Here is a 12,500-nt window from a genome sequence, read left to right as displayed (position 1 = left end):
AACGTAGCGGATATAGAACGCATTTCCACCATGTGTGACTCAAGCTTTCATATCAGGACGGGTAAAGAAGGCTTTAACATGAGTGAGAGAAGGTTCAAGAAGCTTAATCTTTAAGAAGGAAGGCTTAACATGTGTAGTGTAAGACATATTTGGTTATCCTATTTTCTAGTCTTGCCCCACTTATCCTTTACCCCCCCCCCCCCCTATATTACGAACACAAGTTGTCTGTTGTCGTACGTCTTATCTCCATACATCAAGTTGTGCTGTATACTCTCTCTTCCACACACGCTGAAAGATAGAACAGATAGACAGATAAAGGAGAGAGAGAGAGAGAGAGAGAGAGAGAGAGAGAGAGAGAGAGAGAGAGAGAGAGAGAGAGAGAGAGAGAGGTTGGCAATGTTCATGTGTACTATATATAACTATTATGATTACGGTCATGAGGTTATAATTTGGTTGTCTGGCAATACACTGCATCATCATTTATGTTATTTGTAGAATGTACTTGTAGGTCAATGTAGTCCTTGTCTGCCATGAAGGAAGACCCTTAACCAGATTACATTAGAACTCGAGATCATTGACCATGACAGATCAGACAGGAAAAAATGGCTTAGTTACTTTTTACAGAAGGATGATCTTGTGTGTTATCACAAGGAGAGAGGTACGTCGTGTAGCATGATAATGTTATGATCATGAGCAGTGGTTGTTGTGGTCGTACTTACCGGAGTGGTTGGCCCTCTCCAAGATGACGTAGTCTCTGTGGGCCTGGTGGAGGAAGTAAGCCATCTGGAGGCCGGCAGGACCTGCCCCAATGACGCAGTAGTCATGGCTGATGCTGTCCACGGAGGCCAAGACCGAGGCGCAGCAGACGAGCAGGAGCACCAGCAGAGGGAAGGTCACGAGGAAACACCATCGTCTGCTGGGCAAGTCAGCAGCCTGGCTCCCCGAACCTTCTCCCATGAGCCTCGCGGGGCACACCTGCTGCAAGAAGACCATCCAAGTGAACCATCTGCTGCACATACAACCAACACACAGAAGACCATCCAAGTGAACCATCTGCTGCACATACAGCCAACACACAGAAAACCATCCAAGTTAACCATCTGCTGCACATACAACCAACACACAGAAAACCATCCAAGTGAACCACCTGCGGCACATACAGCCAACACACAGAAAATGACGTGTATATATATATATATATATATATATATATATATATATATATATATATATATATATATATATATATATATATATATTGTAATCATTGAAGACTACCAGAGCCGTACACATGTGGATGCTGCCAGGGGTACATACATCATGATGTATATTCTTACATCCTTGACCAATGGTAAACATGTCACAAGTAATACTGCCTTGACCCACGACATACCACTTCCATCGGAGAATCGGTTGAGAAATTGTTATACTAGCCAGACGTAGTGGCCGTCCTACATGCATGACCATAACATCAGAGTTGTGGGAAGGTCTACCGTAGACCAGTTGTAGTCTACGGTAGACCAACCTCGATGTTCACTTACTGAAGTTCTCTTTACATTCCTTGTGCTTCTCTGATTTACTACTAATAATAATGATGATAATGATAATAATAATGATAATAATAATAATAATGATAATAATAATAATAATACCAATAATAATAATAATAATAATAATAATAATAATAATAATAATGATCGCAATGATAATAATCATTATCATTATCATAATGATATTCGGTAGAAGTCCAGCCCATCCCAACCTGGGGTTGTATCGTCGTGTTCAAGGGTTGTATCGTCATTCAGGGGTTGTACCGTCGTGTTCAAGGGTCGTACCGTTGTGTTCAACGGTTGCACTGTCGTGTTCAACGGTTGCACTGTCGTGTTCAAGGTCGTACCGTCGTGATCAAGGGTAGCATCGTCGTGTTCAAGGTCGTACCGTCGTGATCAAGGGTCGCATCGTCGTGTACAAGGGTCGAATCGTCGTGTTCAAGGGTCGTACCGTCGTGTTCAAGGTCGTACCGTCGTGTTCAAGGTCGTACCGTCGTGTTCAAGGGTCGCATCGTCGTGTACAAGGGTCGTATCGTCGTGTACAAGGGTCGTACCGTCGTGTTCAAGGTCGTACCGTCGTGTTCAAGGTCGTATCGTCGTGTTCAAGGGTCGCATCGTCGTGTACAAGGGTCGTACCGTCGTGTACAAGGGTCGTACCGTCGTGTACAAGGGTCGTATCGTCGTGTTCAAGGTCGTACCGTCGTGTTCAAGGTCGTATCGTCGTGTTCAAGGGTCGTATCGTCGTGTACAAGGGTCGTATCGTCGTGTACAAGGGTCGTATCGTCGTGTACAAGGGTCGTAACGTCGTGTTCAAGGTCGTATCGTCGTGTTCAAGGGTCGTATCGTCGTGTACAAGGGTCGTACCGTCGTGTTCAAGGGTCTTACCGTCGTGTTCAAGGTCGTACCGTCGTGTTCAAGGTCGTACCGTCGTGTTCAAGGTCGTACCATCATGATGAACGTTTCGCAGCGTCGGTCGTGATTATTTTCTCGTACCAGGAACCAGTTACCACAAGAAGTGGAGCCCAAACAATGAGTCGATCGTAAAAACCATTTCAGGCGACATAATAATAATAACAATAATGATAATGATAAATAATAATAATAATAGTAAATGATAATAATAATAATAATGATGATAATAATAAATGATAATGATAAATGATAATAATGATAATAATAATAATAATAATAATAATAATAATAATAATAATAATAATAATAATAAATGATAATGATAAATGATAATAATAATAATAATAATGATAAATGATAATGATAAATGATAATAATAATAATAATAATAATAATAATAATAATAATAATAATAATAATGATAAATGATAATAATAATAATAATAATAATAATAATAATAATAATAATAATAATAAATGATAATAATAATAAAAATAATAATAATAATAATAATAATAATAATAATAATAATAATAATAATAATAATAATAATGATAATGATAAATGATAATAATAATAATAATAATAATAATAATAATAATAATAATAATAATGATAAATGATAATAATAATAATAATAATAATAATAATAATAATAATAATAATAATAATAATAATAATAATAAATGATAATAATAATAAAATAATAATAATAATAATAATAATAATAATAATAATAATAATAGCAATAATAATAATAATAATAATAATAATAATAATAATGATAAAGTAACGATATGTCAAGAAGCGTTCAACACAGGCCATCCACCTACGTCAGACAACTGGCGAGCCCCAGTTCCGGCCCACGGCTCAATAAAGCCAGTTTACTGCCATCATCATCATACCACTCACTCACATACGTCCATCAAAGACGCACGTCCACCCACACCGACCCTCACACACGGATCCCTCCCACGCCTTGCATGAGGTACTCCCACGGGAAAACATAGTGTGCTTATTACAAATGACTGCATATTATGCATGAAATAATCATGCACAAGTTTCATAGTAATTGACTATCTAATTACACATGTCACCTTGTCACATCAAACTGCAGTACATGCCGCGCACACATAAGTCATATATCTACCTATCTACTTATATTAGCCACCAAACCTAAAGTAAATTCTGCAGCTCTAGAGACTGCGCTACTTCCAGGAACAGGGAAAGCATGGACACCTTCAGCATGAACAGTTTTATGCACAGAGAGAGAGAGAGAGAGAGAGAGAGAGAGAGAGAGAGAGAGAGAGAGAGAGAGAGAGAGAGAGAGCAAGGGTTGTAGGGTCCGACAAGACACCTCAGGACCAGCTGATGTTGGTTCGCCGTAAACCTTTGTTCAGTACTATAGTGAAGGTTATTACTACTATTACTACGACGAGGATGAGGAGGAGGAGGAGATGGGCATGACAGAGTACACAAGACCTGATGGTCCAGGACGAGCTTCTCTGCTGAAGGAACAATATCTTCCATTCTTGATCTCTACTGAAAGAGACAATAAAACATATGGAGGTGGAGAAGGAGGAAGAAGATGGTGGGAAGCAGACAACGAGGTGGAGATGATAATGGTAATGTGTAAAACATCGAAACTAGTCAAGAGAGATGGACGTAAAAGCAACTAGACATGTTGACGAACATCTGTCACCAATTACCTCTATCAAGATGATAGTATCACTGGCCACCAGTTCTGCTGATGTAATAGCCAACATGTGTGCGTGTACATCATTACTTGATCAATTCTTGCATCGTGAGGTTTAAACTCTTAACCACGAAGGCAGACCCTTACTTACCATGAGCACAAGAGTTCGAACCTTAAGACAAGGTACGTTCCCAGGCTGGCCCGTACGAAACTTACACCTAACCTGACCTGACCCTTAACTGTGTGTGTGTGTGTGTGTGTGTGTGTAGGAGCCAGGGCAAACACCTCCTTTCACTAAATCACACATATTTCCAGCACACAACACAAGAGTAACTAACTCGGTGGGAATGTTGGCTGCGGTCAATCCAATAATGATGGTGGGATTAATACAGACACGACTCATATTGGGGGATTACTCTAGCAAGTGTTGAGGGATTTCTGGGGCAGGGTGCCACGTGCCATGAGAGAGAGAGAGAGAGAGAGAGAGAGAGAGAGAGAGAGAGAGAGAGAGAGAGAGAGAGAGAGAGAGAGAGAGAGAACTCTAATTTACATTTTCCTTAATAATAATTTATCTGTAGAGATCGTCACTATTAAATTTCTCAGTATTCCTCGAGTTCTCTCACATATTCTCATTATTTCTAACAAGTTTATTCTTAACCATCAATACCTTACAGTATGTCTCTCAGTCAGCCTTACTTTATATCACAATCTTTTCCAAACTGTTGGTTGAGTGTCTTGCTCAGAGCCACTCTTATTCTTTAAGGATTTTCCTCAGACAGGTCATATGTGAGCCAGTAATTGTGATCTACATCCACGCCGTTGGTGAAGCTCTGTTGTCCACGAAGGTGTCCAACCTTGGCACAAGATGAAGAAGAGACGTGCCAGGATCATCTTTGTACGACCGTGTTGTCCAAGATGACCAAACACATGTCTTGACAGAGTATGAGTTAAGTGCAGGCAGCTGAGAGAACATGTCTGGTTTGCTAAGATTTGCAGTTAAGATAGAAATTATATGCTTATCCAAGTATGACTTTAGAGTACTATTCTTTTTTTATAATTCATTATAAATTCATCCATCAAAGACGAAATGATTACAAATGAAGAAAACATTCTGGTAATGTTTACAATTCACTCAACCGCCTTCGCGATTGTCAGTTTTTCCTCAGCCATGTTTGCTAGTAGGATTTTCTCCGTCATCCTGGAACAAGGACGTCTTTATAGGACAAAAAAAAAGAAAAAAAGAAAAGGAGACAGGAGAGAGAGGCATGGATAGGAAAGTGGGGTGGGTTGAAGACATGGCGGGGAGCAAGGGAGTTGTTAATGTCTGAGAGACTGGGTCTTTGTCCAACAACAGCCCCAGGGAACGTATTAACTTGGTCTGTCATTGTCAACCCCACATGACACACAACTGGGTAACATTACATGACACACAACTGGGTAACATTACATGACACACAACTGGGTAACATTACATGACACACAACTGGGTAACATTACATGACACACAACTGGGTAACATTACATGACACACAACTGGGTAACATTACATGACACACAACTGGGTAACATTACATGACACACAACTGGGTAACATTAAATTTCCATAAAAATCACCATCAAGGACACATTTCAGAATCATTAATGTTCCCCCACAGCGACACGTTCACCTTCCATACCTTCAATAGTCTTATGATCTCAAAGATAAAACACACATGAATGCCATCGGGAAATACATGATTTACGTTTAATTTCAGACCTGGTGGTCCTCGCACTTCTGACCTTCTCCAGTGAATATCTTTTTCGTCACTGTAGGAAAAGTCAACAAGCCAGGCCTCCCTCCCAGGCCCGTCTGGTACCACACAAACAGAGGAACACAATTTCGGGAGGTGTCAGACGAGCTACGTCTGTTGTGGTGAGGTCAGGCAGAGAGTGTGTGTGGTACTGGAGGATCAGTGGGTGGTAGTGGAAGGAGAAGGTGGGTTGGCTGAAAATGGAAATGGTTCTGTGAAAGAAAGGGAATCTTGAACTCACATTGCTAACACCAGCTGGACATACTTGATGACATCTCGTGTATTGTAACACAAGCAACGTTGTTTATCATCATCAATCATGAAGTACTTAATCTCTGACTGACTTTTCTGCTCGCAAAAGAATATCTTACAATGTCATCTAGGCCCTCCCTCCCTCCACTTCCCTTATATCGCTTAAGGCAACAGAGAGCCACTTGTACTCCACGTGAATCTTATTTCAGACCAAAGAAAACCTCGGGAGTACAGAAACCCTTTCTGAGACCATAAAACTCACCCCTCTGAGACAACAGAGAAACCGTCTTTGAGACCAAGTAAATAGATCTCTTATCGTCGCAGATGGCAAATACATTTATTTCATGAGCGACGTCATAGATATCTGGCGAATGGAAAGCAACCAGAAACATTTCTTCAGCAGTAACGTTAACGAAAACGTTTGAATATCACAACAACAAGAACACTCTGTGTTGATAACACAACTCGAGTTAGGTTCTCACGGCCTCGCCTTATTCAGTGGGGTCATCTTCAAGCCAGCCAGGTCACCCAGGAGCAAGGCTGTCCACACAAACAAGACTTATTTGCATACGAACCAACCTTTATTAGCATGGCGGGGGGGGGGGGGGTGACTAGCGTCCACTCCTACCCAGAAGTGGCTGATGATCCACCGTGGAGGATGGATCAAAGGTGGATGGCTCCTCCTGCTGAGCCCCCCCCCCCTGCTGCTGTCACGGGGGGGGGGGGGGACGCCATGGACAAAGACACTGACTAGCGAAAGACGTAATGTGGCAGGTCAGGTTAGGCCAGGGGTGACCTGCACCTGCTGGTCTTCCTCCCGGCTGCTGCTTCATGCCACAATATTTGCCATGGTCTACCATCACTATCGCCAGCACGCACACCACACAGTGACGGCAGGGGGACGAAATCACGCAAGGGAAGCGAAGGGAAGTGAGGAGGACATGAAGCTGGAGATGTGAGCAGTGATGGAGGTCCCCCTGTGTTACCGGTCCTTCTGGCCAACACCCTGCCCAAGGCACGCCACATATCCATTTTTGCCGCTAAAAGCACCGAGTGTCTGGCGCACTCATGCTGCAGGTGGTGGCTCTACAGAAGACAACACCGAGTGCACACGTCCAGCAAACGTGATCTAGACAGATTTTTTTTACCCCTTCTGCCACGGTGGTCATCACAGATGGTTCCCCTCGCTGGGCCGCCCTGTGGTAACCTGAGTAAGCCAAAGCCGACCTCCTGCCTTTCCTCAGACACCGTCTCCCAGCAAGCCACAGTTTGTGTCACTATCACAAAGTCCAACTATCCATTACTAACAAACTAACAATCTCAGTCAACACTTTTAATTACTTGCTTATCTTTGAAAAACAAAGACAAAATGTAACCTACGAGACAACCAAACCCTACACCCAAGATTTCTCTCTCCCCCAAAATTCCAAAACACTTGAAAGGTCGAGTAATTATATGAAGTAAAAGAACGAGAACTGAAACTACTTTACTGTCTGCCCTATTCAAGATTACCTGACACAGTGGTACATACATACATATATACGAGTGTGGGCGACAACGTGGTACATACATACATATATACGAGTGTGGGCGACAACGTGGTACATACATACATATATACGAGTGTGGGCGACAACGTGGTACATACATACATATATACGAGTGTGCCTGACAACGTGGTACATACATACATATATACGAGTGTGCCTGACAACGTGGTACATACATACATATATACGAGTGTGCCTGACAACGTGGTACATACATACATATATACGAGTGTGCCTGACAACGTGGTACATACATACATATATACGAGTGTGCCTGACAACGTGGTACATACATACATATATACGAGTGTGCCTGACAACGTGGTACATACATACATATATACGAGTGTGCCTGACAACGTGGTACATACATACATATATACGAGTGTGCCTGACAACGTGGTACATACATACATATATACGAGTGTGCCTGACAACGTGGTACATACATACATATATACGAGTGTGGGTGATAACGTGGTACATACATACATATATACGAGTGTGCCTGACAACGTGGTACATACATACATATATACGAGTGTGCCTGACAACGTGGTACATACATACATATATACGAGTGTGGGTGATAACGTGGTACATACATACATATATATGTGAGTGTGGTACATACATACATACATATGAGTGTGGGTCATGTGTGTTGCAAGACGTTAACACGTTCCTTCTGGTGTTGTTGACTCCGCCTGCAGGCAGTCAGGCTCCTTCCGGCGCCGTTTCCTGCTTCCCTGATGCAGGGGACGCACCCTAGCTGCTGCAGGTGGAGTGAACGGGATCACGACCTAACATCATGTCATCATCTTCCACACCAACAGAAGGATATCTACTTCCTCACACATAGGTTGTGTGTGGCAGCAAGACTGACCACCCACTTACCTCGCCTTCCACCACAGCCAATCTCTCTCTCTCTCTCTCTCTCTCTCTCTCTCTCTCTCTCTCTCTCTCTCTCTCTCTCTCTCTCTAATGACAACATTAACATCATCACTGCTACAGTTCCAGAGCTTCCTACTTAACGCCTCTCAGCCAATCCCTTAATTCCCCCCACCCAGTCCAAGCAACCCCAGACGACTTTCTGCGAAGACCCGTAAAACGAGGCAATTACGTCCCTACAACAACATTCACAACCTGTCTGAGAACATGTCTTACCAGCACACCAGGTCTTACCAGCACACCAGGTCTTACCAGCACACCAGGTCTTCCCAGCACACCAGGTCTTACCAGCACTTCTCAAAATATGATCACCAAACTTGTGTAGTGTGCCACTGAGAGTAAAGACTTGATAATGATCATATAAGTGGGAAGAATGTATGTGTATCAGTCATCATGAGCCAAACAGACCATTATAATAAGTGATCCAATTATCCTGTAACGTGTGGAGTGCACCTCACCCACGCTGGCATCATGTAATAAATCAACAAGAAAATAATAGACTTGGTCTTATATGTAAGTGGGTGTTGACATAAGATCCGGGATGTGTATGTGGCATTATTAGTCTGGTCCATCATACAGCTCCAAGTTGAACCACCTAAACCTGGACGTGATATCCTGGTGCACTAACATTGATCATGGAAGGTAGCTTGTTATCTTGAGTGGTGGTAACTTATTGTGATGACTGATCAACACAATCACACTGCCAGCATGGTCCACTTAATAAAGTGCACGATCACATACACAAGTGTACGATCACATACACAAGTGTACGATCACATACACAAGTGCACGATCACATACACAAGTGCACGATCACATACACAAGTGCACGATCACATACACAAGTGCACGATCACATACACAAGTGCACGATCACATACACAAGTGCACGATCACATACTCAAGTGTACGATCACATACACAAGTGCACGATCACATACACAAGTGCACGATCACATACTCAAGTGCACGATTACATACACAAGTGCACGATCACATACACAAGTGCACGATCACATACACAAGTGCACGATCACATACACAAGTGTACGATCACATACACAAGTGCACGATCACATACACAAGTGCACGATCACATACTCAAGTGCACGATTACATACACAAGTGCACGATCACATACACAAGTGCACGATCACATACACAAGTGCACGATTACATACACAAGTGCACGATCACATACACAAGTGTACGATCACATACACAAGTGCACGATCACATACACAAGTGCACGATCACATACACAAGTGTACGATCACATACACAAGTGTACGATCACATACACAAGTGCACGATCACATACACAAGTGCACGATCACATACACAAGTGCACGATCACATACACAAGTGCACGATCACATACACAAGTGCACGATCACATACACAAGTGCACGATCACATACACAAGTGCACGATCACATACTCAAGTGTACGATCACATACACAAGTGCACGATCACATACACAAGTGCACGATCACATACACAAGTGCACGATCACATACTCAAGTGCACGATCACATACTCAAGTGCACGATTACATACACAAGTGCACGATCACATACACAAGTGCACGATCACATACACAAGTGCACGATCACATACACAAGTGCACGATCACATACACAAGTGCACGATCACATACACAAGTGCACGATCACATACACAAGTGCACGATCACATACTCAAGTGCACGATCACATACACAAGTGCACGATCACATACACAAGTGCACGATCACATACACAAGTGCACGATCACATACACAAGTGCACGATCACATACACAAGTGCACGATCACATACACAAGTGCACGATCACATACACAAGTGCACGATTACATACACAAGTGCACGATCACATACACAAGTGCACGATCACATACACAAGTGCACGATCACATACACAAGTGCACGATCACATACACAAGTGCACGATCACATACTCAAGTGCACGATCACATACACAAGTGCACGATCACATACACAAGTGCACGATCACATACACAAGTGCACGATCACATACACAAGTGCACGATCACATACACAAGTGCACGATTACATACACAAGTGCACGATCACATACACAAGTGTACGATCACATACACAAGTGCACGATCACATACACAAGTGCACGATCACATACAGAAGTGCACGATCACATACACAAGTGCACGATCACATACACAAGTGCACGATCACATACACAAGTGTACGATCACATACACAAGTGCACGATCACATACACAAGTGCACGATCACATACACAAGTGCACGATCACATACACAAGTGTACGATCACATACACAAGTGCACGATCACATACACAAGTGCACGATCACATACACAAGTGCACGATCACATACACAAGTGCACGATCACATACACAAGTGTACGATCACTTACACAAGTGCATGATCACATACACAAGTGCACGATCACATACACAAGTGCACGATCACATACACAAGTGCACGATCACATACACAAGTGTACGATCACATACACAAGTGCACGATCACATACACAAGTGCACGATCACATACACAAGTGTACGATCACATACACAAGTGTACGATCACATACACAAGTGCACGATCACATACACAAGTGCACGATCACATACACAAGTGCACGATCACATACACAAGTGTACGATCACATACACAAGTGTACGATCACATACACAAGTGCACGATCACATACACAAGTGCACGATCACATACACAAGTGTACGATCACATAAACAAGTGCACGATCACATACACAAGTGCACGATCACATACACAAGTGCACGATTACATACACAAGTGCACGATCACATACACAAGTGCACGATCACATACACAAGTGCACGATCACATACACAAGTGCACGTGCACATAAACAAGTATACGTGCACATACCCATGTGCACATGCACAGGTGCACACGCATACACGCACGCACATTATTCAGACAAATACATACAAACGCTTGACCGTAATCTTCGCGACGGAGGCGCACTTTGCGGCAGAGTGGGTCAGAGCCGCAGGGAGATGTTTGCGGCAGAGTGGGTCACAGCCGCAGGGAGATGTTTGCGGCAGAGTGGGTCAGAGCCGCAGGGAGATATTTGCGGCAGAATGTCTTACATAAAAAGAGCGGAAGAAGAAATGTTGAAGATGGCGACCTAGAGTATGTATGAAGGAGCACAACCATAATTGCCACGTATGATAGGAATGTATGGTTATAACACCAGGACGCCACACACACACACACACACTACATTGCTCAACTTCTTCTGGCTGAAAACTATCATCAGAAAACCATTATGTCTGAGGAATAAACCACACTACACCTGCCTCTACCACAGCCAGGTGTACCACACTACACCTGCCTCTACCACAGCCAGGTGTACCACACTACACTTGGCTCTACCACAGCCAGGTGTACCACACTACACCTGCCTCTACCACAGCCAGGTGTACCACACTACACCTGGCTCTACCACAGCCAGGTGTACCACACTACACCTGGCTCTACCACAGCCAGGTGTACCACACTACACCTGCCTCTACCACAGCCAGGTGTACCACACTACACCTGCCTCTACCACAGCCAGGTGTACCACACTACACCTGGCTTTACTGACTGCAAGATTAAACATTCCCTAACATTATAACCTGAGCACTACCATAACCTGAGCCCTACCATAACCTGAGCACTACCATAACCTGAGCCCTACCATAACCTGAGCCCTACCATAACCTGAGCCCTACCATAACCTGAGCACTACCATAACCTG

At 43.2% G+C, this 12,500-nt stretch overlaps 1 protein-coding gene across 3 annotated transcripts in view; it reads right to left on the bottom strand.

Moving 5' to 3' along the window:
- LOC139765065 (FAD-dependent oxidoreductase domain-containing protein 2-like) overlaps window positions 1-12,500 on the bottom strand; it is a 114,212-nt gene that overhangs the window by 81,359 nt on the left and 20,353 nt on the right. For 2 of the 3 annotated variants that reach the window (XM_071692173.1, XM_071692175.1), the window contains exon 2: window positions 720-978. In XM_071692173.1, the coding sequence (XP_071548274.1) occupies window positions 720-957 (238 nt within the window). In that variant the 5' untranslated portion in view covers window positions 958-978. The remainder of the gene's footprint in view (window positions 1-719; window positions 979-12,500) is intronic. The other variant, XM_071692174.1, reaches the window with a different exon arrangement.

The sequence above is a fragment of the Panulirus ornatus genome, chromosome 52 (genome assembly GCF_036320965.1).
Source record: "Panulirus ornatus isolate Po-2019 chromosome 52, ASM3632096v1, whole genome shotgun sequence".
Lineage (NCBI taxonomy): Eukaryota > Metazoa > Arthropoda > Malacostraca > Decapoda > Palinuridae > Panulirus > Panulirus ornatus.
This window is presented reverse-complemented; position numbering and strand designations above follow the sequence as displayed.